This window comes from Gorilla gorilla, chromosome 10, assembly GCF_029281585.2.
Source record: "Gorilla gorilla gorilla isolate KB3781 chromosome 10, NHGRI_mGorGor1-v2.1_pri, whole genome shotgun sequence".
NCBI lineage: Eukaryota > Metazoa > Chordata > Mammalia > Primates > Hominidae > Gorilla > Gorilla gorilla.
Window position 1 is genome coordinate 138,379,534 of NC_073234.2, and position 25,761 is coordinate 138,405,294.

At 53.3% G+C, this 25,761-nt stretch overlaps 1 protein-coding gene across 13 annotated transcripts in view; it reads right to left on the minus strand.

Annotated features, from left to right (window-relative positions):
- Positions 1-25,761, minus strand: part of ABCB9 (ATP binding cassette subfamily B member 9) — a 47,615-nt gene that overhangs the window by 16,335 nt on the left and 5,519 nt on the right. For 5 of the 13 annotated variants that reach the window (XM_055358298.2, XM_055358293.2, XM_063694453.1 and 2 more), the window contains 8 exons: positions 23,068-23,145; positions 22,669-22,863; positions 16,013-16,700; positions 6,861-6,975; positions 6,200-6,330; positions 5,036-5,241; positions 2,465-2,662; positions 829-957 (listed from right to left, as the gene is read on the minus strand). In XM_055358298.2, coding sequence (XP_055214273.1) covers positions 829-957; positions 2,465-2,662; positions 5,036-5,241; positions 6,200-6,330; positions 6,861-6,975; positions 16,013-16,613 — 1,380 coding nt within the window. In that variant the 5' untranslated portion in view covers positions 16,614-16,700; positions 22,669-22,863; positions 23,068-23,145. Of the gene's footprint in view, positions 1-828; positions 958-2,464; positions 2,663-5,035; positions 5,242-6,199; positions 6,331-6,860; positions 6,976-16,012; positions 16,701-22,668; positions 23,146-25,761 lie in introns of all 13 variants that reach the window. The other 8 variants (XM_063694450.1, XM_055358291.2, XM_063694451.1 and 5 more) reach the window with 2 other exon arrangements.

Here is a 25,761-nt window from a genome sequence, read left to right on the forward strand (position 1 = left end):
CTGAAATCACCTCTGTCCCTAAAGGGTGTTGCTGTCACTTGTTGGTAGTATTATCATTCTTTCTTTCTTTTGTTTTTTTTGAGATGGAGTTTTGCTTTGGTTGCCCAGGCTGGAGTGCAGTGGCGCGATCTTGGCTCACTGTAACCTCTGCCTCCCGGGTTCAAGCGATTCTCCTGCCTCGGCCTCCTGAGGTGTGAGCCACCGCACCCGGCCCTTTCTTTCTTTTTGAGACACGGTCTCTCTCTGTCATCCAGCCTGGAGTGCAGTGGCGTGATCACGGCTCACTGCGGCCTTGACCTCCCAGGCTCAAGTGATTCTCTAGCCTCAGCCTCCTGAGGACCTGGGATTACAGGCACATGCCACCATACTCGGCTTGCCTATTTATTTATCGAGATGGAGTCTCGCTCTGTCACCCAGGCTGGAGTGCAGTGGTGCGATCTCAGCTCACTGCAACCTCTGCCTCCAGGGTTCAAGCAATTCTCCTCTCAAGTAGCTGGGATTACAGGTAGCCACCAACACGCTTGGCTAATTTTTGTGTTTTCAGTAGAGATGGGGTTTCACCATGTTGGCCAGGCTGGTCTCGAACTCCTGACCTCAAGTGATCCACCCGCCTCCGCCTCCCAAAGTTCTGGGATTATAGGCGTGAGCCACCACGCCCTGACTAGTATTATCATTCTTGATATGATCATGCTGTCTCCCCTACTTACCTTAGAGAGAAATACCACATTGTCAGAGTCCCTGGAGCCCCCCCCCCCCCCACCCCATTAAGATCCCTCTTCCCCAAACCCCTCCCTTCTCTCTGGATCCCCGGACACACTGGCCTCTCACCTCCATACAATCTCCCAGGACAAACTCGTAGATGATGAAGGCGATGAGGTTGCCGCTGGTCATCTGGCCCGAGATGACAAGGTGGCCCCCGTAGTAGAGGATGCTGACCTGGACCACCAGCAGTGTGAGCTGGGGCAGAGGGAGAGGGGATGTGGGTCGGGGGGACCTTAGATCCCCCACCATCCCCATTCCCTGACCCATCCCAGGCTGCAGGGGGAGGTGAGGGCAGACCCAGCCACAAACTGAAATGCCGGCCGTTGGCAGGGGTGTCTTCCAAGGCTTGTCACTCATGCCTTCCCCTGCCCCGAGCATTTCCCTACAGAGGCCTCCAGCTGGAGCAGGCTGTGGGCTTGGCCACAGAACAAGGCTTTCTTTGTGAGGTCCTGGCACACACATGCCACCCCCAGGCTCCTCAGCTTGGCCACATGGGAACTATTCGTCCTCCTCATGGGGAAGAGCATGACTCAGAGAGGGCAAGTGCCCTGGCTAAGGTCACACAGTGAGCTCTCTGTCTCCTCCCCCAGTGGGGTTCCATGAAGAAGGGGCTGTGATGGGGGCGCCCATGCCTTCCTCCTGTGCCTGGGGGGCATCTGGGAAGGGAGTGGAGTCTGAGTACCCATGGCAGCCCACACCCCAGTCAGGGACTCCATCTGTCCTCCTCATGCCCAGCCAGAACTAGGCTGCTGTCTGGACCACCGTGCCTTGGTGGAAGCTGCAAAGGCACCCCCTGCCAGCAGACAGATTGCTAAGAGGCTCAGCCAGCTGAGCTGGACCTTAGCCCCTCCTCTCCTCCTTGGCTGATACTTTTGGGAGGTGGCAGCACCAGGAAGTCCCAGATATCCTCTTTCCCCTGGCTCCCCTGTAGACCACCAGCTCCCTCCTCCCTCTCACTCCAAACCCTCATTCCTCCGCAGCTATGCCCTGACCTGTCCACCTCCCATGTGTGTCCAGTGTAGCAGTGACATGATCCAAGTGCTCCCCATCCTCCAAGGAGAGGCTGTGACTCACTCCCGGGAGTGTGCCAGGCACTGTCGGGAGTGTGTGTGGCTGTGACATGAGACCTGCCCGAAAGTGGCCTAGAGACCTGCTGACTCCCCACCTCAGCAAGGATGTTTCCACAGCTGGGAAAAGAAAGCTCCCACCCTGCCACCCCATGACAGGTGACTGGGAGAGGGGCAGCCTTGCTTCTGGGAAAGATTCTCAGCAGGGCGCGGTGGCTCACGCCTGTAATCCCAGCACTTTGGGAGGCTGACGAGGGTGGATCACCTGAGCTCAGGAGTTCGAGACCAGCCTGGCCAACATAGTGAAACCCCCGTCTCTACCAAAAATACAAAAATTAGCCAGGCATGGTGGCGGGCGCCTGTGGTCCCAGCTATGCAGGAGGCTGAGGCAGGAGAATCGCTTGAACCCAGGAGGCGGAGGTTGCAGTGAGCTGAGATGGTGCCACTGCACTCCAGCCTGGGTGACAGAGTGAGGCTCTGTCTCAAAAAAAAAAAAAAAAAAAAAAAAAAAAAGAAAGAAAGATTCTCCACCAGCTTGACACCAACATGCAGGGCTGATGTCCTAGATCGAGGGCTTCCCCCATCTTTGCATCCCATCCCTCCACAGCCAGAGCTGCCTGGCCAGGGGCACGTACCCCGCTGCCCCAGACGTAGTACATGTAGGCAGCTGCCTCCTTCCTGTTCAGCTTGTACACCTGCTGCAGCTTCCGCAGGTACACCTCTGCCTCCTCCTCCTCATTGGCGAAGCTCCGGACAGTCTTCATGGCACTGATGGTCTCCTCCGCCGTGTTGCTTGCTCTGGCCAGGGCATTCTGGACCTCTTTGGAGAGCCTCTATGGACAGGAGGGGGACAAGAAGGAGAAGACCCCAAAACAGCCTCACTATGTACTGGAGCCCCCAGGCCTCTCTGGGTTTTTCCACACTTCGCTGGCACCAGCTATATGCAAGAGGTTCCTAGGACAAAAAGACAAGATCTAGCCCTTTCTCCCCCATCTCCTTCTGGCTCAATTTGACACACTCAGATAGTCAACTCCAGAGAGGCTCTTGGGGCAATGGTTTCAGCTCCTGAAGGATGGGGGGTGCTGATCCTTAAGTCATCCCCAGTATTCAAAAGAGTCTATTCATGACTGGACAGTTTTTGGTAATCCTTTCAGAAAAGGGGCCTCAACACCTGACCCTGTGCTGGAAGAGCAGGGGATGCCTTGGACGGTTGTTCAGGTTGTACACTATGTAAGAAACACCAACTATTAAAGGGGCACCATTTACATCATCAACATAAATTATGTTAGAGCCTGAGGGTTGATAAAGAGATTCCAGAACTCCCAGCCAAGTTCTACATGGTTGCAGGGGCCATGGGTTGTGAAATCTGCCCACACCATGTGCATGTCACCACAGGCAGAGCTGAAAAGTGGTCCCAAGTGTGCGGCCATCAGGCTGCTGTTCACCAGAGTCCTGGAAGAGGCCCCTGGGTGGAGCTGTTCACACTTTGCAGGAGTCACTATGCTGATTCTCAAGCCAGCCAGGAAGGCTGCCTGAAAGGCCAGGACAGGAGCATGCACTGGCATGTCCCATGACCATGTGTCACGCCCCAGCCGCAGGAAGCATGCAGGGAGCCTGAGTCATGTTTGGCCATGGGCGGTGTGTGTGGTTTGTGGAGATGACTCGCTGGCTACACACAACACATTCAGGCATGGGGTGGAAAACCCAAATAGAGCCTTCCTGAGGCCTCCCTTAGCTGAACTAAAAGGCGGGGCCTGCAGTGCACACAGAGGTGGGGGCTGAGGGGGAGCTCCAGGGTTTCCTGCTCCATCCCAGGGGCTGGTGGGAAGGCCGGAAGCAAGGGGTGGGGAGCAGCGTGCCGGAAATGGCTCAGACTCTAAAGAATAGATTTACTCTCTCATCTCAGTGAGGACAGTGGGGAGGCTCGTGACCAGGAACTTCGGGAAGAGGTCCTACCTGTGTGGCTGGAGAAGGCTGTGGGGAGTGGCCTCACCAGGGGCTGGGTGGGAGACGGCTTCCTTTGCTACCCTGGTCTCAGGTCACCAACACCAAAGGCTCCGATGGAGCCGCAACAATGACTTACCTGGCACCACCTGGAGGCCGTCATGCATCCAAGCCCCTGCTCTAGAAGTACCCCACGTGGGCCTGGGTGACTGTGAGGGGGTTGCCTGTACCTGTCACAGGGTCACAGCCCTGCCTGTCTGAACCCAGCCTGTCTGTCCCTTAGGGCTCGGGGGCACCCGCCCATTCAGGAAGCAGGAGGAGGGTGAGGTCAAACCTGGCTCACGGGCCTAGCTCGGAAGCAGAAGCAGTGCCGTGGGGTGGCCAGAGGGGACAGCAGCCTGCCCATGATGGCATCACAGCAGGCCCGCACCACCCCCACATACACACCAGGCACGTTCCAACCCAGGGCCTTTTCACTGGCTGCGCCCTCTGCTCAGCACATGCCTCCCAAGACGCCCGCCTCCTTCAGACCCTTGTTCAGATGTCCCCTTCTCAGCAAGACCTATTTAACTTGTATTTATTCATTCATTTTAGAGACAGGGTCTTGCTGTGTCACCCAGGCTAGAGTATAGTGGCACGATCATTGCTCACTACAGCCTCGACCTCCTGGGCTCAGGCGATCCTCCACCTCAGCATCCCAGGTAGCTGGGACCACAGGCGTGCGCCACCAAGCCCAGCTAATTAAAAAAAAATTTTTTTTTTAGAGATGGGGTTTTGCTATATTGTCCAATCTTGTCTCGAACTCCTAGGCTCAAGTGGTCCTCCTGCCTGTGCCTCCCAAAGTTCTGGGATTACAGGCATGAGCCACTGGGCCCAGCCAGCAAATCCAATTTAAAATTGCAACTACACCCAATGCTCCCAATCCCTCTGCTCACTTCTTGTTTCTCCTTAGCACTGACCATCTTTTACTGTATTGTGGATTCTCATTCTTTGTGCTGTTGGTGCCTAGTATCTGTCTCTGACACTAGAATACAAGTTCCAGGAAGGCAGGGGCCTTGTCTTTTTCACTGATGTATCCCAGTGCCTGGGACATAGCAGGTGGTCAATAATTATTGAATGAGCGAAGAAATGAATGAAAGAATGCAAACACAGCCTCAAGACCTGTCCTTCACTAGCCCTTAGTGGCCCCCTGAGCCCCTCCTAAGGGGATGTTTGGGGGCTGCCAGGGCGCACAGTCCCCAGCAGAGACGGGGCAGGCCTACCTTGTAGTACTTGCCGTAGATGTTGGACACCATCATGATGATGGGGAAGCCCATGAAGGTGACCAAGGAGAGCTGCCATGAGAGGCTGAACATGAAGACCACCACGCCCGTGACCTTGACTGTGTTCCGCAAGAAGACATTGATGTTCTGGGAGACCAGGTCGCTGACCATGGTGGTGTCCGAGGTCAGGCGGGAGATGAGGTCCCCTGGAACACACGCGGCTCAGCTCTCACCACAGCAACCCGGGCCTTGGGGGTGGCGGTGGGGGATGCTAAGGGGCCTCTGAGACAGACACTGGGAAGCTGGGCCTCCCCACCTGTGGGCGGGGTTGGGGGGTGGGGGAGAAGAGCAGATACCCCTCGAGGGCTACTCTGAGCCAATCCCAGTCATCAGCATCTTGCTTAAGCTTCACGACATCCTGCTGTACAGCGGAGGAGGCTGGGGCTCAGAACAGGAATGCCCCCGTAGAGTCACACGGCCTGTCCGTGACTGAGCCAGACTTCAAACCCATGTCTCCTCCCTGTCACTGGCAGAGGGGGTAACTCCTCTTCCCTTCTAGGGAAATAACAACCTGGCTGGTGGCGGGCAGAAAAGCGCAGACACTTCTTACCTAAGTTGGACATTGTGCTAAGAGCTGTGTAAGGACCCCATGGGGTGGCTACTATCTGTGTTCCCATTTTACAGACAAGAAAACAGAGGCTCAGAGAGGTGAAGTTCATGAGTGGAGGAACCAGGGCTTCGACCCAGGCTGGTGTCTCTCAGAGCTTGGATCTTGGTGGATATTCTATCGTCTTTCCCATTGTGGCCCCTGGCCCTCACCCGCTGACCCCCATGGGAGCAGGGTCTCTGCCGGCCACAGGCGTGGGTAGTCCTGGCCCTGGTGGTTTCCATGGGGCAATGGAAAGCAAGGCCTTGGCTCCTGCAGGGACCTCGGGTGGCCTGGCCTGGGCCCCACAGAGGCCGCAGCCCACACCAAAACCTCAGTGAGCAAGCCAGCTCCCAGGACACAGGCCAAGCCCAGGGTGTTCCCAGCCTGAACTAACAGCAGGAGGAGAAGACAGAGGGCTGAGAGCACCCACACGCCCACTTCATTCCTCAGCGCCAGGCAAGCCCACAGGGGTGGGGCCCAGCCCCCAGGACACCTAGGGCACTGGAAGGACCAACCTGTGCGATTCTCATCAAAGAAGCTTGTCTCCTGGGACACCAGTGAGCGGAAGAGACAGTTTCGAAGGCGAATGTTCAGTCTGGCAAATATGAGGGTAAAAATGCCGCCCCGAATACCTGCGGCAAATGAGCTAATTGCAGATAAGAGATGTTATAGCACGATGTCCTTCCAGACCAGTGACCACACCCGGCTGCCCCCTCCCGCTGCCGGCAGGCCTGGGAGCCCCACCGCAGCCCCACTCCAGGGCTGGCATCCCTGCCGGGTCCCCTCATTCCCAGTGGGAGCCCCCCCAAGGTGAGGGCAAAGGGGACAGTTGTGGGACAAGAGACCCAAATGTGCCAGCCAGACCCTCTCCCTTCCAGAACAGCTCAGACAAAGCCGGTTCTGTTTGGGACCAGATTCCTACTTGGAAAACAGCCAGGGAGGGTGAGCAGGGAACCCTGAGGACTAAAGCCCTTTTCAGGGACCAGAGGGTGTGGTTCTAGGGTGCTCTAAGACAGTGTGGAAGCCGGTTCCCAGGGTGACCAGCTGAGGGACAGGCCCACCAGGGGCATTTCCAGGGCCTCCCTGGCCCCTGTCTTCCTTAGGAACAGGCCCTCCCTTCCCTCCCTGGTGCAGGTCGGGGTGTGCGGGGCAGGGCGTGGGGGTTGAGTCAGCTACCTGCCAATGGCCAGCAGGCACACGATGACGACAGCCGTGCTGAACTGATCCATGCTTTTCTGGATGACGATGCCATCAATGGCGCGGCCCGTGTAGTAGGGCAGGAAGGTCTCTCCTGGGGGAGGCAGGGCAGCCTCAGGGACGTCTGCAGCCAGGGGAACCCGCACCCTTCCTCCTGAGGCTCCAGAAGTCCACACACCAACCCCTCTGCCCACTCCACCGGTGGGCTTTCCTCCCTCGGCAAACTCTTGCTGCCCATCGTGGGGCCCCAGGGTGCTTAATGCCCCCCTCCTCAGAGAACAGGGGAGCACTGAGCCTTGCATCCACACAGCCTGCTGGTTCTTCTTTATTTATAGTGGCTACCAGGCATCGAACCAGGGCTCCTGCAGGATGCTTCATTCTCTTGTTTTTTGAGACAGGGTCTCGCTCTGTCCCCCAGGCTGGAGTGCAGTGGTGTAATCATAGCTCACTGCAGCATCAAACTCCTGGGCTCAGGTGATCCTCCTGTCTCAGCCTCCTGAGTAGGGAATACAGGCATGTGCCACCATGCCAGGCTAATTTTTTTTTTTTTTTTTGTAGAGACAGGGGTCTCACTATGTTGCCCAAGCTGGTCTCAACCTCCTGGGTTGAAGCAATCCTCCTACCTTGGCCTCCCAAAGTACGGGGATTATAGGTATGAGCCACCGCTCCTGACCTTTGTTTCATTCCCTTTGGAGCAGGCCCTGGGATCACCCCCATTTCACAAATGAGAAAAATTAATTTAATTTGTTTTTCTTTTTCTAAAATATTTTCCTTTTTTTTTTTTTTTTTTTTTTTTTAACTTTTTGAGACAGGGTTTCACTCCTGTCGCCCAGGCTGGAGTGCAGCCTCAACCTCCTGGGCTCAGTGGATCCTCCCACCTCAGACTCCTGAGTAGCCGGGACTACAGGCACACGCCACCAGGCCTAGCTAATTTTTTGTATTTTTTTGTAGAGACGAGGTTTCGCTAGGTTGCCCAGGCTGGTCTCTAACTCCTGGGCTCAAGCGATCCACCCACCTCAGCTTCCCAAAGTGCTGGGGTTACAGGCCTGAGTCACAGCACCCGGCTGAAAGTGAAGTTGAATTAGATGACTCGTCCAGGCCACATGGCAATCAGTGGCTGATTGACGCCAAAGTTGATTTCATTCTTCTCAATGGGTTCAGAGTCCAAATTCTGGAACCTCAGAAGACGCTGCTATTCTGGTTCCAAGCAATGCTGGAAATTGCCACCCCACCCCTCCTGGTGGGGCACTTGACACCTTGCTGGGTGCTTTCTTACCCGCTTGCCTTACTGTGTTTTCACAACAATTCTAGGGTGGAATGGGAGACTCAGAGAGGCTGAGAAATTTACTCCAGGTCACACAGCAAGGGGAAAGCCTGGGACTCAAACCTAAACTGGTTTTCAACCTGGGGGCTCTTTCTTTTCCCTTCCTCCTGTGGTCTGAATGCATCTCCCAAAATTTACATATTGAAACATAATCGCCAATGTGATGGTGATTAAGTCACAAGGGCAGAGCTCTCCAGGATGCGATGAGGGCCCTTTCCAAAGGGCTTGTGAGCCTGGTTTGCTGTCTCTCGCCCTTCCACCTTCTGCAGCGTGAGGACACAGCAGTCTTCCCCTCCAGAAGACACAGCAAGGAGGGACCATCTTGGAAGCAGAGAGTGGCCCTCACGACACCAAACCTGCTGGCACCTTGATCTGGGACTTCCCAGCCTCTAGAACAGTAAGAAATCAGTTTCTATGGTTTCTAAATGACCCAGTCTGCGGTATTTTGTTATAGCAGCAGAAATAAGACTCCCCCGACAATAATCCGGAATGTCCACTCTCCTCTTAAGGAAATAGTGGCATCACCAGGCCAGGCCCGGCCCTTGTTCATCCCAGGACCTGTTTCCACTGAAGTTCTTTCCATGAGCAGAGCCAGGTTTGGGGCTGGGCATACAGTAGGTGCTCAGTAAAGGTCAGTGAATGAACCCCAGGCAGGTCTGGCTAGCACAGTCTGGCCTGGCTCAGACACTTGGGTAGCAAGACTTTCTGTGCAGTTCTGGTGCCCTCTGCTGGGACCATGAGGTGGCAGCCTAGAGGGCCTGTATCCCCACAGTCCTTGGCCAGATGAGTTCTCCAGCCGAGGCTGCAGAGTTCCACCCAGCCTGAGTTTCTGCCTCAGTTTACCCACAGAAAAGAAGAGGGCAACGGTGAGCTGTGACAGAATATTCTGGAATATTTGATTCCAGCAAGCACCAATACTAATAATCGCCTTACTGTGTACCAGGGGCTGTGCAAAGCATGCCGGCAAACTCTTTTGCTGAATCTGCACAAGAATTACGTGAAACTTTCCAATGCACCAGCAAATACTCAGACCATTTCCAGAACCTGACCACTTTCACTGCCTCTACTGCCCCAACCCTGGTCCAAATCATTAACCTCACCGGGACTATCTCAGTAGCCTGCTCTCAACTTTGCTCACATCAGCCTGTCCACACAGTAGACGGCAAGATCCTGTTGGAACTAACTTCAGATCTTGTTGCTCCTTGGCTCAAAACAGTCCAAATCCCCCTTCTCATCCAGTGAGATGGTAAAAGCCAAAGTCTTTACAATAGCCCACAAGGACCTGCATGATTGAGCCGCTGGTGTCTGCTCTTGAACAACTGGGCACCTTCCTGCCTCAGGACCTTTGCATGGGCTAGTCCTTCTGCCTGGAGTGCTCTTACCACATACATTTTTTTTTTTTTTTTTGAGATGGAGTCTCAGTCTGTTACCCAGGCTGGAGTGCAGTGGCATGATCTCAGCTCACTGCAACCTCCACTTCCTGGGTTCAAGTGATTCTCATGCCTCAGCCTCCCAAGTAGCTGAGATTACAGGTGACCGCCATCACACCTGGCTAAATTTTATATATGTATATATATATTTTGAGACGGAGTCGCACTCCGTCGCCCAGGCTGGAGTGTATTGGCACGATTTCGGCTCGCTGTAACCTCTGCCACCTGGGTTCAAGTGATTCTCCTGCCTCAGCCTCCCGAGTAGCTGGGATTACAGACGCCTGCCATTGCGCCTGGCTAATTTTTGTATTTTTAGTAGAGATGGGGTTTCACCATGTTGGCCTGGCTGATCTTGAACTCCTGACCTCGTGATCCACCTGCCTTGGCCTCCCAAAGTGCTGGGATTACAGGCATGAGCCATCGCGCCTGGCCTAAATTTTATACTTTTATTAGAGATGGGGTTTCACCATGTTGCCCAGGCTGGTCTCGAACTCTTGACCTCAAGTGATCTGCCCGCCTCGGCCTTCCAAAATGCTGGGATTACAGGTGTGAGCCACCGCACCCAGCCACTTACCCCAGATATCTGCTCCCCTACCTTCTTAAGTCTCAAAGGCCACCCAGTAATCCTATAGGTTTGGTACAATTATTCCTTCCATTTGTGGAAATGTATTCTTTCCACAGAAGAGGAAACTGAGGCTCAGAGAGATTAAGTCACTTGCCCAAGTTTATACATTTGGTTTGCCATGAAATCCATATTAAAGAATCTTAGGCTACAGAAGGTAGCTCACACTTGCAATCCCAGCACTTTGGGAGGCTGAGGTGGGAGGATCACTTGAGCTGGAGAGGTCAAGGCTGAAGTCAGCTGTGATCACTCCACTGTACTCCATCCAGCCTGGGTGACAGAGGGAGGCCCTGCCTCAAAAAAAAAAAAAAGGACTCCATTTGTTTTTTATGTATTTTTTTATTTTTTTTGAGACGGAGTTTCACTCTTGTTGCCCAGGCTGGGATGCAATAGTGCGATCTCCACTCACAGCAACCTCTGCCTCCTGGGTTCAAGCAATTCTCCTGCCTCAGCCTCCCGAGTAGCTGGGATTACAGGCATGTGCCACCACACCTGGCTAATTTTGTATTTTTAGTAGAGACGGGGTTTCTCCATGTTGGTCAGGCTGGTCTCGAACTCCTGACCTCAGGTGATCTGCCCCCCTTGGCCTCCCAAAGTGCTGAGATTACAGGTGTAAGCCACCGTGCCCGGCCTATTTTTTATTTTTTGAGACAGAGTCTCGTTCCGTCACCCAGGCTGGAGTGCAGTGGCACGATATCAGCTCACTGAAACCTCCACCTCCCAGGTTCAAGCAATTCTCCTGCCTCAGCCTTCTGAGCAGCTGGGATTACAGGCCTGTGCCACCATGCCCGGCTGATTTTTGTATTTTTAGTAGAGACGGAGTTTCGCCATGTTGGCCAAGCTAGTCTTGAACTCCTGACCTCAAGTGATCTGCCCACCTCAGCCTTCCAAAGTGCTGGGATTATAGGTGTGAGGTGCCGCACTTGGCCTCTAAAGAACCTTAATTTAATAAGAGATACTCAACCCTAAAACTAACATTTCCCAATGGGTGGTTTTTTGTTTTTTGTTTTTGTTTGTTTGTTTTAAGATTCTGAGGGTACAGAAAAGCTGGGCACTGCTGAATGCTTGTTGATTGAAAAATAATTATTAATAATCATAGTACCTAATTGTCTTTTTTGAGATGGGGTCTCGCTATGTTGCCCAGGTTGGTCTCAAACTCCTAAGCCAAAGCAACCCTCCCTCCTTGGCCACCCAAGTAGCTGCGGTCACAGGTACATGGCATTGCACCTGGCCCTAACACTGATTAAGTATTTACTTGTGCTAGGCACCAAGCTTCCTCTCACTTCTTTCTCACAGTACCCCAAGAAAGCCCTCACTTCAGAATGGTCAAGTGAGGGTTGGCCAGGTTAATAACTTGCCTAAAGTTATCAGTGAAGTCGGGGGCCTGAGCCTCGAGTCTGCGCCCTGACTCTTGATGCAATCCTGCAAGCTGGGAAAATCTGCTCAGCAGTATTTAAGGATGTCTGCATTCCCCGACCACACAGCAGCTGACGGCAGGGCCCCAGCAGGTCAGGTAAACAAGGTCATGGCATGGGGCACCATCTGTCTGCACAGGCATGACAGTCATTCATACTTTTGTTCATTTATTCATTCAGTGAGCCCGTCTCTGTGCCAGCTACTGGGATCCAGGGTGAGTCAGACCTGGCCCCTGCCCCTGAGGGGCTCAGGACCTGGGAGGGGAGGCAGGAGGGTGAATGCATACATAACAGGGTCTTGCTATGTTGGCCAGACTGGTCTTGAACTCCTGGCCTCAAGTGATCCTCCTGCCTCAGACTCCCAAAGTACTGGCATTGTAGGCATGAGCCACTGTGCCCAGCATAAATGCATAGTTTTTTGGGGTTTTTTTTTTTTTTTTTTTTTTTTGAGATGGAGTCTCACTTCGTTGCCTAGGCTGGAGTGCTGTGGCACAATCCCAGCTCACTGCAGCCTCCACCTCCTGGGTTCAAGATATCCTCCTGCATCAGCCTTCTGAGTAGCTGGGATTACAGGCGGCTGCCACCATGCCCAGCTAATTTTTGTAGTTTTAGTTGAGACGGGGTTTTGCCATATTGTCCAGGCTAGTCTCGAACTCCTAACCTCAGGTGATCTGCAGGCCTCAGCTCCCCAGAGTGCTGGGATTATAGGTGTGAGCCACTGCACCCAGCCTGAACACATGATTTTTATGTCATAAAAGCTATAACTGAGGTGCAGATAAAGTTGCCACAGTTGGCAGAATCTAAGGTGGCTTCCTAAGGAGGGGACTTTTGGGCCGCCCAGCATGAGCAGGAGAAACTGCCTGATTGAATAGGAAGGGGTCATCCCAGTCCTCACACCTGCTAGTATTACTGGGAGGTGTCTATGTGCCAGGAGCTGTCCAAGGTGTCTCACCCATGTGGATTCACTGACCTTTCCAACCCCATTGGAGAGGTACTACTACGCCCATGTCACAGAAGAGGAGGCTAAGACTTAGAGGGGTTAAATAACTTGCCTAACCTCACACAGATGTTGAGGGGATGGGACTGAGAGGGCAGAGGTAGATCGTAGGAGGACAGGGCTGCAGAGTCAGGGCCAGCTCTGGGTTCGCCTGTCCTCTCTCAGAACATTCTGGCATTGTTATTGCATTGTCACCTCTCCAGGCTCTGTCTCTGTCAGTTAACATTTTTATTTTACTATTTTATTATTTATGTTTTTTGAGACGGAGTCTCACTTTGTCACCCAGGCTGGAGTGCAGTTGTGTGAGCTTGGCTCACTGCAACCTCTGCCTCCCAGGTTCAAGCGATTCTCCTGCCTCAGCCTCCCAAATAGCTGGAATTACAGGCGTATGCCAACACATCTGGCTAAGTTTTATATTTTTAGTAGAGATGGGGTTTCACCATGTTGCCAGGCTGGTCTCGAACTCCTGACCTCAGGTGATCCACTTGCCTCGGCCTCCCAAAGTGCTGGGATTATAGGGATGAGCCACTGCACCTGGCTAATATTTATATATCTTTTAGCAGAGACGGGGTTTCACCATGTTGGCCAGGATGGTCTCAAACTCCTGACCTCAAGTGATCTGCCCACCTCGGCCTCCCAAAGTGTTGGGATTACAGGCACGAGCCACCGCGCCCGCTTAAAATTTTTAAAACTCATAATAGCTAACAACCCTGAGCACTTACCATGACAAGCCAAGCTCTGTACTTAGTCCTTCTCCTATTTTTTTTTTTCTTTGGTAGAGACAGGTCTTGCCCTGTTGCCCAGGCTGGAGGGCAGTGGCGTCATCATGGCTCACTATAACTCAAACTCCTGAGCTCAAGGGATCCTCCCACCTTAGCCTCCTGAGTAGCTGGGACTATAGGCAAGTACCACCATGACCAGCTAATTAAAAAAACATTTTTTTTTAGAGACAGGGTCCTGCTATGTTGCCCAGAGTGGTCTCAAACTCCTGGGCTCAAGTGATCCTGTAGCCTTGGTCTCCCAAAGTGCTGGGATTAGACATGAGCCACTGCACCCAGCTCTCCCGCTCTTTTCAGCATCTAAAATGTCAGGAAATAAGGACTCCAACAATCCTTGTTGCACAGAGGAGGGAAGTGAGGCTCAGAAAAGCTGGAGAACTTGCGCAGGGCCACTCGGCTGGGTAGGGAGCAGGACAGGGATTTGTGCCCAGGCCTCATTGCCCCCAGAACCTGTGAGCTCCAACCATGCAGTGCCACCTTCCCACCCATGTTGCTGAGTGGTGCCTTCAAACTGTTTGGACCAGACTCACAGGCAGAAATACATTTCACGTTACAAACCAGGCCACACCTGCACGTAGGCACACAGAACTAAAATATTAATATCTTTTTTTTTTTTTTCTGGTCTCAAACTGCTGAGAGTTTTTTTTTTTTTTCGTGATCTGCCTGCCTCGGCCTCCCAAAGCGCTGGCATTACAGGCATGAGCCACCACGCCTGCCCACTCTGATGTTTTCTAGTCTATTCTCTGATGATCCCAGCTCCAGTAATTTATTCTACAGATCCATCCACATTCATATGAAATGTGTATGAACAGAATTATTGACATGCAGGTCGGGCACAGTGGCTCATGCCTGTAATCCCAGAACTTTGGGAGGCCAAGGCAGGCAGATCGCTTGAACTCAGGAGTTTGAGACTAGCTTGGCCAACATGGTGAAACCCCATCTGTACTAAAAATACAAAAATTAGTGGTGGCAGGCACCTGTAATCCCAGCTGCTTGGGTGGCTGAGGCAGGAGAATCGCTTGAACCCAGGAGATGGGGGTTGCGGTGAGCCAAGATCGCACCACTGCATTCCAGCCTGGGTGACAGAGCAAGACTCCATCTCAAAAAAAAAAAAAAATTATTCATGTTAAGAGGAAAAGGCTCAAAATAACCCAAGAGTCAAATGATGAGAGACCAACTAAATAATCTATGGTATAGCCGCACAATGGAATATTATGAAGCCAAATAAAACAATGAGGTACTGGTTGGAAAAACTCCAGAACATATTGTTAAGTGAAAAGAGCAAAACATAAAACAATGTGGGTGAGAGGTGGGGGAGTGACGCATGTTCTTTTGATGTGCTTGTAGCTGCCTAAGGAAAAGCTGGGAACATGCACAAGAATTGAGTAAGAAAGAGTGCTTTCCTGGCCACCTGGGAGTTTCTGGGTCCTTTTCCTGCAGTTAGCCCTGGGCAGGATGATCAGGGTAGAATTAGAAGTGAAACACAGCCAGGCATTGTGGCTTGTGCCTGTAATCCCAGTGCTTTGAGAGGCCAAGGTGGGAGGATCACTTGAGCCCAGGAGTTCGAGATCAGCCTGGACAACATAGTGAGATCCTATCTTTACAAATTTTTCTTTTTTTAATTAGCTGGGTGTGGTGCACGCCCCTGTAGTCCCAGCTATTCGGGAGACTGAGGTGGGGGGATTACTTGAGCCTGGGAGGTTGAAGCTGCCGTAAGCTGTGATCATGCCACTGCACTATAGCCTGGGCAACAGAGTGAGACCCTGTCTAAAAAGAAAAAAACAGGAGTGGAACTCATAGTTTCCTTTTTCTTCTCTTGTCTTTTACTATTTCCTTTTTAAATTGAGATGTGGTCTTGTCATATTGCCCAGGCTGGTCTTGAACTCCTGGGCTCAGGCAATCTTCCCACCTTGGCCTCCCAAAGTGCTGGGATTACAGGCGTGAGCCACCGCGCCTGGCCTATTTTTTCGTTTTAAATTACATAAAATAGAAATGGGGCAGGCACCATGGCTCACGCCTGTAATCCCAGCACTTTGGGAGGCCGAGGCCAGTGGATCACCTGAGGTCAGGAGTTCAAGACCAGCCTGGCCAACATGGCGAAACCCTGTTTCTACTAAAAATACAAAAATTAGTTGGGCGTGGTGGCATATGCCTGTAGTCCCAGCTACTTGGGAGGCTGAGGCAGGAGAATCACTTGAAGCTGGGAGGCAGAGGTTGCAGTGACCTGAGATTGTGCCACTGCACTCTAGCCTAGGTGACAGAGCAAGACTATGTTTCGAAAAAATAAATAAATAAAATAAATAAATAAATAAATAAATAAAATAGAAATGGGTTCTCGCTATGTTGCCCAGGCTGGTTTTCAACTCCTGGGCTCAAGTGATCTTCCTACCTCAGCCTCCCAAAGTGCTGGGATTATAGATATGAGCCACTATGCCTGGCCTGTTTTCCTTTTCATATCAATTTGATGTCTGAACCACATAAATAAAATCTTTTAAAATCTAAGGCAGTCATATCCACCTAATTTGATGTTCTGGTGGTCACGTGTCCCCGAGGTCCTTACTTACCCAGAGCTGCCACGATGAGGAAGAAGGAGGCGGCCACGAGGAAGGCCACGTCGGGCTTGGTGTAGGAGAGCAGCTTCTGCAGCGTGGCCCCAGACGCCTGCTCGGGCGGTGGCCGGCCGCTCCCAGGGAAGCCCTCAGCCTCGGTGGCCGCCCCTGGCTCCAGGGCCTGGGTACCTGGCCGCACGGTGGACAGCAGCCACCAGAGCAGGAAGGATGCGCCGAGTGAAATGTACGTCCACACGAACAGGGCCCAGAACCAGGGGTCCCGGATGGGCCTGCGCACCTCTGAGAAGAGCAGCAGCTTCACCATGGCATAGATGCCCACGAAGAGGCACACGAGGGTGATGACCAGCCACGAGGCCCGCAGCCGCCGGGGCCCCAGCGCACTGTTCTTGGCCACACCAATGGTGGCTCCCAGCAGCAGGCAGCTGCGGTACAGGCAGGCTGCCCAGAGATCCAGCACCGAGTCAAAGATGTTGAAGTGGCGGATGTCCTCCAGGAGGCTGCGGTCCAGGTGGCTGAAGACATAGATGGCCGTGGTCACGCAGATGTCCACACTCATGAAGGCCAAAGTCACCACCACCGCCTTCCACAGCCGCATCCTGCTGGTTGGAGGTGGGCGGGTGCTGAAGGCCAGGTTGTAGCTCACGGGGGCAAGGCCATCATCATCCACAGGGCGAGGCCAGGCCTGTAGGGACAACAACAAACATCAGCACAAGGGGTTCAGGTTTGCCACTCGCTGGCTGTGTGACCTTGAGAAAGTCACTTGACATCTCTGAACCTTAGTTTTCTCATCTGTAAAATGGCAATATCAACTTCCCGGGGTACTAAGAAGATTCCACTCATTCAAGGGATACTTACTGAGTGCCCACTGTGGCCAGGTGCTGTTCTTTGTTCTTTGCCATGAACAAAAACAACAAAGATCCCTGCTCTCCTGGAGATGACATACTCATGCAGGAGACAGATAATAAGGAAATGGGCTCACGCCTGTAATCCCAGCACTTTGGGAGGCCGAGGTAGGTGGATCACCTGAGGTCAGGAGTTGAAGACCAGCCTGGCCAACATGGTGAAACCCCCATCTCTACTAAAAATACAAAATTTAGCTGGGTGACAGAGCGAGACTCCATCTCAAAAAAAAAAAAAAAAAAAGATAATAAGGAAATGATGTGTGTCTTGTGAGGCCAAGGTTGGAGGATCCCTTGAGGCCAGGAGTTGGAAAGCAGCCTGGGCAACAGGGTGAGACCCTGTCTTTAAAAAAAAAAACAAAAACAAAAAAAACATTAACTGAGTGTGGTAGCATGCTCCTGTAGTCCAAGCTACTTGGGAGGCCAAGATGGGAGGATAGCTTCTTCAGCCTGGGAGTTCGAGGCCACAGTGAGCTATGATCATGCCACTGCACTCCAGCCCTGGTGACAGCAAGATCCTATCTCCAAAAAAAAAATTTTTTTTTAATTAAAAAAAGAGATAAGGGTTGTGGTGGAAAAAAGAGGGGGGTAAATAGGATGGGGTGAGGGTGAATAGGATAGGGGTGGGGGAAGACAGAGATCAATTTTATTTTATTTATTTATTTATTTGAGACAGAGTCTCGCTCTGTCGCCCAGGCTGGAGTACAGTGGTGCGATCCCGGCTCACCGCAACCTCCGTCTCCCTGGTTCAAGCGATTCTCCTGCCTTAGCCCCCCAAGTAGCTGGGACTACAGGTACCCCACCACCATGACCAGCTAACTTTTTGTATTTTTTTTAGTAGAGACGGGATTTCACCATGTTGGCCAGGCTGTTCTCAAACTCCTGACCTCAAGTGATCCACCTGCCTCAGTATCCCAAAGTCTGGGATCACAAGCGTGAGCCACTGCGCAGGGCCAGAGATCAATTTTAAATAGGGGGCCAGAGAAGACCTCGCTGGGTAGGTAACACTTGAGCAAGACTTGAAAGAGGTACGGAAGTCTGCCAAGTGGCTATCTGGGGAAAAGCACTTGGCACAGGTGAAACAGTGCCAGAGCCCCAAGGCAGGAGTGCCCCTCGGGAAGGCAGCAAGGCCCCATGAGATCAGAGAGGGTGGGGAGTATCTGGAGGATTTTGCATCCATAGTGAGGACGAAGCTGAGATAAGCAGAGTTTAATAAACAGCCACTGTCTTTACTACCACTACTCATTTCTCTGAACCTGTTTCCTCATTTGCAAAATGTGAGTGTGAGGTTCAATGTGTCAGTTCTGGGCAGAGTGCCTGGTGCATAATTGCTGCTGATTGTAATCAACCATATACAGTGTGTGCTTAATAAATGTTTGTCCACTTTTCTCCTCCCACGTCAGGCCTTCTATCTCTGCAACCCCAAATAAACTATTTTGGTCTAAGAGGGAACTTGACAGCTGTGGGGGTGGCTTGCAGGCCACACAGCAATCCAGAAACCTTGGCATCTGCTTGAAAGTTTCCAGAATCTTTTCCTCCTGCCCAGGTTGGCCCTCGTGCCCAGCCCTAGGCCCCTTTGGTTTTCTGAATCTTGATGTCTGCTTTATCCAAGGCATCTCCCGGCACTGGGTCCCTCAGGACTCCCCCAGAGCCTCAGGGACACCCGGGAAGCGGGCCTGGAGGCCTGAGTTTGTGAGTGGGGCTTGTCCAGAGTAGGGTTAGGACCGGGCTGGGGTGTGTCCCTGGGTGCTACCTCCTGTCTCAGCTCCAGTCCTTCCTCCCCTGGGCCTTTTGTTGTCATATCTGCAAAATGGGCTGAGCTCTAGATCCCCCAAGAGGAGGGGTGAGGCGCTGGGTGACAGCAGGGATGACTGTCGTGGCTGGGAAGGGGCCATCCTGAGAGAGATCCTCTCCCCGAAGCTCTGGCGCCCAGGTGCCCAAACCGCTCACACTGTGGCATGACTGGAACCTCACACAGTCCGACGAGGCCAGGGTTTCCATATTCCCGTTTACAGTTAGGGAAAGTGAGGCACAGAGAGACAAAATCACCTGATCCAGACATACAGCCAACAAGGGCCCAAGCCAGGACTTGAGGCAGTCAGTGAGTGCAGGACCCCAGCATCTGCCTCTCCACCTGTCTACTGCGTGCCTGGCACAAAGCAGTTGTCTAATAACTACAAGCAGACAGGGATGTAACACTGCACTTCCTGTGAGCCCTGCCCTGCACCATGTGCTTCAAATCCAGGTGGCCCCACCTATTTAATCCTCACAGCAACTTTGTGAGATGTGCACTGTCATCCCTTCCACTTAACAGATGGAGAAACTGAGGCCCAGAGAAGTGAAGAATTTGCCCAAGATTACACAGCTTCTGAATAGCAGAGCTGGGATGTGGATTCATAGGTGTCTGAGCCCAGAATCTGTGTTCTTCACCCCTAAACTAAGATAACATTCAATATAGAAAATGCTACCAGGGGCCAGGCGTGGTGGCTCACACCTGTAATCCCATCTGGGCCTCTTGGGAGGCCGAGATGGGCAACAGCTTGAGCTCACGAGTTCGATTCCAGCCTGGGCAACATGGCGAAATCCTGTCTCTACTAAAAATACAAAAATTAGCCGAGCATGGTGGTGCACGCCTGTAACCCCAGCAACTCAGGAGGCTGAGGCAGAAGAATCACTTGAAACTGGGAGGTGGAGGTTGCGGTGAGCCGAGATCGTGCCACTGCACTCCAGCCTGGGTGACAGAGTGAAAGAAAATGCTGCTGGGAAGTGTTCATCTAAGGAAAAGGGTCCCCAGCAGAGGGCTGGGCCGTGTGGCAGAGGTGATAAGACTGCTGAGGCTAATTGCTGGCAATGACAGCAGCTGGTGCCAGCTGACATTGGCTCCAGGCACTTACATGCATCAGCACTCACCAGAGCCCTATGAAGTAGGTCCTATCATTATCCCCATTTTACAGTTAGGAAAACTGAGGAACAGAGAGGTTAAGTGACCCGCCCTGGGTCACAGAGCTAGGTGACCCACAGAGCTGGGTCACAAGCTGGGATGTGAACCCTGGCCGTCCAGTTCCAAAATCTGTACTCTCAACTCCATAGCTCCAACCCTTCAAAACAGCCTCTCCAGGAGGTAGGCACAACCCCTACTGATGCTGAGAAGGGGTCTGAGATGCAGAGGGGGAATGGAGTGGGGGGATATAACAACCCCCAAGCCTGGGCCCTGCTTTCACCCCCGCACCTCCAGGCACACCGAAGCCCATCGCAGAGATGACAGTTGCTTAGTCAGCAGCTGCCCCTCCAAAGACGGTCAGGGCCGAGCAGCGTCAAGGGCAAGGGGAAGTAGGTAGGATGGTCGGACACTCTCAGCCCAGGTCCTGGCTCCCTCCCCAGCCCTGCCTGTGCTGCCCACGCAGGCTCCTGTCTGCTGCAATGCAGAGGCCGTGGGGAGCAAGCGAGTGGGTGAGCTCCAGTCAGAGCCCAGGGAGGGAAGCTCCTGGCCCGGTGCCATTCCAGGCCTCCCAGCCAAGCCACTGCCGGCTGCACCAGGTGCTGCCAGCCGCCTCAGCTGCTGCTCTCCTCGTGGTGGGCACATGGGGTCCCTCAGTCCCCAGAAAGGGGCTGGGGCTCAGAAGTGGAACAGGAGGCAGGTCCGCAAGAGACTCAAAACCTGGACAGCAGCCCAGGGGCTTGGCTGACTCTCCCAACCTGACTCCCAGCCTCTGGGGGAATTCCTTCCCCATCCCCCGACAGCCCAGGGTACCAGTCATGCCCCCCGCCTCCAGAAGCCTATTTATCTTCATCAGAATAAACAAAATTTCAAACACCCATATCGCAGACTACCAAAGCCACATTTTGCAGATGGGGAAACTGAGGCCCAGAGAGGGAGGGGGTGAGGCTTGTCTCAGGTCATCCACCAGGCTGGGGCAGAGCAGCGCTAGCACCTGGGTCCCTGCCCCCAAGCACTAGTCCTTCTACCACAGGCTCCTAGCAGAGTGGAATCCAGCCCCGGGTCGGGTTACAGTCCTCGGTGGGGACAGTTACTCCGTTATTTTTAAAGCTACTGGGCAGAAGCGTGACCACCAGCCAAGGCTGCTTAGAGGCCCGTCCCCGCTCTCCATCTGCCTGACTCAGAGGATGCGCTGGGCTCAGCCAGGTGGAGCTGGAGGGCAAATTGTGAGCACATGGGTGACCTGCTTGGCCTGAGGGACAAGGACAAGGTGGTGGCCAGAATAGGCCCCACCCAGAACCGGACAAGGCCCAGGAAGACAGGGGTGGCTCGCCCTGACTCTGCGCACTAAAGAATGGCACAAGATAAGCAAGTGGCCTTGTCCCCACCAGGGGTCTTGTCAAAGGCTTTTCTTCCCAGGGTAGGAGACGTTGGTTGGGGTATCTCTAGGCATCAGCTGCAGAGAAGGCCAGAAGATGATAGATAGCAGTTATTATGACGCTGCAACAGAGACCCTTTGCAGAGAAGGCCAGGAGACAATAGAAAAAAGTTATTATGACACTGCAACAGAGACCCTTCACCGGGCCCTACTAAGTGCCTGGCACCTCCCAAAGCATCCAGGTCTCCCCATTTCCCTGGGAGGACCCTGTGGTCATCAGCTTCCTTTTACAGCTGGGGAGACAGAAGAGGTTAAGTGACACGCAGAAAAAGGACGAAGGCAGGATGGAGACCCACATCCAGGGTCTCCAGGATGGAGACTCGGGGGTCCCCTGTCCAGGCTATTCAGGGATTGCAAGAAAAGGGGCCAAAGAACTTGGGTGGCCCAGTGGCCTCGGTTCACCCCTGACATGGTGAGCTTTTTACCCCGGCGTGGGCCCAGACCCAGATAAGCCCATTCCATTCGCTGCGCAGCAAAGCACTGACTGACAGAGGCCCGCTGGGTGGGAGGGCCTGACTGTGGGGGTCCCTGGCTCTGGGGCAGGAGCGGGCTGGGTCTGCGTGGGTCCATCCTGATTTCATCCCTGCTGAGCCTCCGGCAGCCCACGTGGGGCCCAGCCTCACTCTGGGACTTGAGAAGCTGTCTCAGGTGCTCTCAGCTCTAGGAGAGGCAGAGAGAGGCGCGAGGTGCCCTCCCTCCAAGCCTCCTCTTGTCACCTGGCCCTGCACTATCCGGAAAAGGGGAATGGGCAGAGGCGGGGATCCTGTCAGCCCAGCTTAAAGCTGTCTCAGTTAATGTCAGGCCGGGGGAGGAGGCTTTTTTTTTTTTTTTCCAGAGGCCCAGAAATAAAAGAGGCTCCCCTGGGAACCTACAGGCCTCACTGCCAGGGTGGATGGCGGGGAGCAGCGGCAGCCCACTGGCCTGCTGAGGAGACTGAGAAAAGGGCTTTGCCCAGGTCAGCAGGAACAGGCCAGATCCCCAGGCTTCTGCCAAAGCCCTGGTGCTCAGGATCCCTGGGAAGCCCTGACATGGACAGTGGGAGCCCTCAGAAGGCGCGCCAGCCCCGTCCTGGGGGAACGACAGCCATCCCAGGATCCTCCAACACCTCCCACATTTTCCAAGAGGCAGCGGCGCCTGGGGGGTTAAAAAAAAATGGCAACATTCGCCCTACGGGCGCGGAAAGGATGCTGCAGGGATGGGGGCTGGGAGCTGCGGCTGCGGGCTCCGGGAGGGCTCCAGAGAGGCTCCCACCTTCAACCGAGATGCCTATTCCCACCGAGGCAGGGGTGCCCAGACGCCCCCCAACCCCTGCCTGGCCTGGCACCCTGGCCTGGAAAGGTCCCAAAACCAGGGGTCTAGGGTGCCTTGCCCTTACCTGTTACCTGGCACCAGGTGAGCTGTGGGAGGGGGCGCGCAGCAGGCTCGGGTCTGGGGTGCAGGTTCCGCGCTGCTCATTGGAGACTGCGCCGGACGCGGTCCTCGCTCCGCTCTTCCCGCTGCTCCTCCCCGCCTCCCGCCCGCGCTGCGCCGCTGCAAGGTCGGAGCTGAGCCTGGCGTGCGTTGAGACCGGCTGATGGACGGGGCGGGGCCTCAGTGACGGAGGGGGCGGGGATCCTGGGGCAGGCACCGGCGGAGCCTCCCGGGAGAGGCGGGGCCTCAGGAGGAGTGGGCGGGCTCTCCTGGACGGGGCGGGGCCCCCGAGGAGGGGGCTGGCGAAGCCCCCGGGTGGGGACGGGCCTCCTGGGGGCGGGGCCAAAGCTGGCCACCTGCTCACCTGTGGCAAACTCCTCCCACATCTGGCCAGCCACGCCCTCCACACTGCGTGCTCCTCACCTGGAGCCACAGGCCCATCCTGAGGGGACGGAAATGGTTTCACCTGAAGGAGGCCAGCTTTTTAACTGGCCTTTTTCCCTGGAGGGACAGCCAGCCAGTCCAGGAGGGTGGGTTACGGTCCTCATTCATTCACTTATTCTTTCATTTGTTCACCCAACAGATATTTATCCAGTGCCTACGGCGTCCCATATGCCCTTTTAAGCATTTGAAATTAAACAATTAACAAAACAAGATCCTTGCCCTTCTGGAGCTGACATTCTAGTGAGGGTGTCAGACAACACATATAAGCAAATGAGATATACTGGAAGGGAATACATTTTACGGAGAAAATTGGTGCAAGATCAGGGATTCGGGGCATTGGAGAGGGGAGGCAGCGATATGTCCTCAGTGACTGCCAGGTGCTGGGAACACAGCTGTTTGTGAAAAGACAGAAAACTCCCAGCCTTCATGGCGTGAAGGGGACAGAACATCAGCAAGTAAGTGCATAAGGCCATTCAGGTACTGGATGCAGTAAAATAAATAAAACTGTGTGAGTGAAAGGTGAGAAGGCGTGAGCCACGGGGAGGGAAGAACATCCTACGCTAAGGCCTGCAAGTTCAAAGGCTCTGAGGTGGGAACCAACTTGGCCACTTGAGGACCAGAAAAGGGTCCATGTGGCCTGAACCGTGGGAAGTGGGTGGGGGAGTGGGCTTACGGCCCAGAGGGGCAGCAGGTGGGGCTAGAACTGCCCACATCCCTGGATCCTCTGATCAGAGGCTTTGTTTTTTCCTGAGACAGAGACTCCAGGATGGAGTGCAGTGGCGAGTTCTCAGCTCACTGCAGCCTCTGCCTCCCAGCTTCAAGTGATTCTCCTGCCTCAGCTTCCCAGGTAGGTGGGATTACAGGTGTCCGCTACCACGCCTGGCTAATTTTTGTATTTTTAGTAGAGATGGGGTTTAGCCATGTTGGCCAGGCTGGTCTCAAACTCCTGACCTCAAGTGATCTGCCCTCCTTGGCCTTCCAAACTGCTGGGATTAGAGTCGTGAGCCATGTGTGCCCAGCCCTGAACAGAGGCTTTTTGGAGCACTCTCTGAATTGGAAATGTCCTCTGCTACTTGCTGGGACAGCTTCTTTAGAGGGGAATTTGTTCAGAACTTACAACACTATGTTTTTTTTAACCCAGAAGGAATTTCCTCTACAGATAGACTTGTGCAAGGGAGCTAAGGTACTAGCTTAAAGGTAGTTACTACAGTAGCAAAAGTCTGGAAATAACCTAAATACCCTTCCATAGGGAACTGGCCAAATAATTAGAGAACACCTGTTCAACAGAATACTCTGTAGCCGGAAAAAAAAAAAATAGAAGACATAGAGTTATATAAAGGTATGGAATGACCTCCTAAATGTATTGAGTAAAAACCAAGGAGAGAATGAAGTTGAACCATGTTACTATTGGTGCAAAAACAAATGCAAATATCTAATTGTACTTGAAGACGATATCTTGGATGGACTATCCAAAAAGCAGGAGTCACTCAGAGCTGGGCTCTGTCATTTATGCTGTGTGACCTTAAAGAGGTGACTTTGCCTATCTGAGCCTGTTTTCTCATCAAAGAAATGGGGTAATAAAGATATCGACTGCATCAGGTAAAGGTAAAATGTGACAAGGCCGGTGAGGGCAGCCCCTGGCATGTGATAAACTTTCAGTAAAGGAGAACAAGGATTATTTTTAGGAGAGATGGGATGACTGAACCTTTATGTAACTACTAGCATAGTATAGCAAAAATCAACAGGAGCTGTCAGAAATGTGAAACGGACAGAAACAAGTCGGCCTCATCACATGCCATTTCTTCACATGGATGTTGCTTTCCAGCGATCAAGTTTGCAACCTCTCCAGTCTCTCATTCCTCTGTACCTTTTTTCTTTTTTTTTTTTTTTTTTGAGATGGAGTCTTGCTCTGACACCCAGGCTCACTGCAGCCTCCACCTCCCGGGTTCAAGCGTTCTTCCCACCACAGCCTCCCGAGTAGTTGGGATTGCAAGCATGTACCAACACGCCCAGCTGACTTTTGTACTTTTAGTAGAGATGGGGTTTTGCCATGTTGGCCAGGCTGGTCTCGAACTCCTGACTTCAGGTGATCCACCCACCTTGGCCTCCCACGGTGCTGGGATTACAAGCATCAGCCACCGCACCCGGCCTCTCTGTACCTTTGCATAGCTTGTCACCTCTGCCAAGGATGGGCTTCTCATCCTTGGCAAGGATGGCAAGGATGGGCCACTGCATCCCTTTCACATATCTGGCCCACTCTCCTTGCACTTGAAACAATCTTAGAATGAGAGCTTGGTGAGGCGGGGAAGGTAAGCTGCAATGACAGGTGCACTGCAGGAGGCTGTCAGCCTTGTGACAAGGGGAGGGTGAAACAGGTGAGGCACAGGTGAGTGGGCCACCAGTCACTGCCTTCCCAGCATCCTTTCCACCCCCGCCCCCTGCCGTGTGGCAGCCAACTGGCTTGAGTGGTCCCATTTGCATCCCCAGCCTAGTCACAGAGACTGGCTCTGGTAAACTTGGACTAAGAACCATTGTGTGAGTGACTGCTAATGGATACGGTGTCTTTTTGGGTGAGGAATGTTCTAAAAGTTGATTGTAGTGATGGTTGCACAAC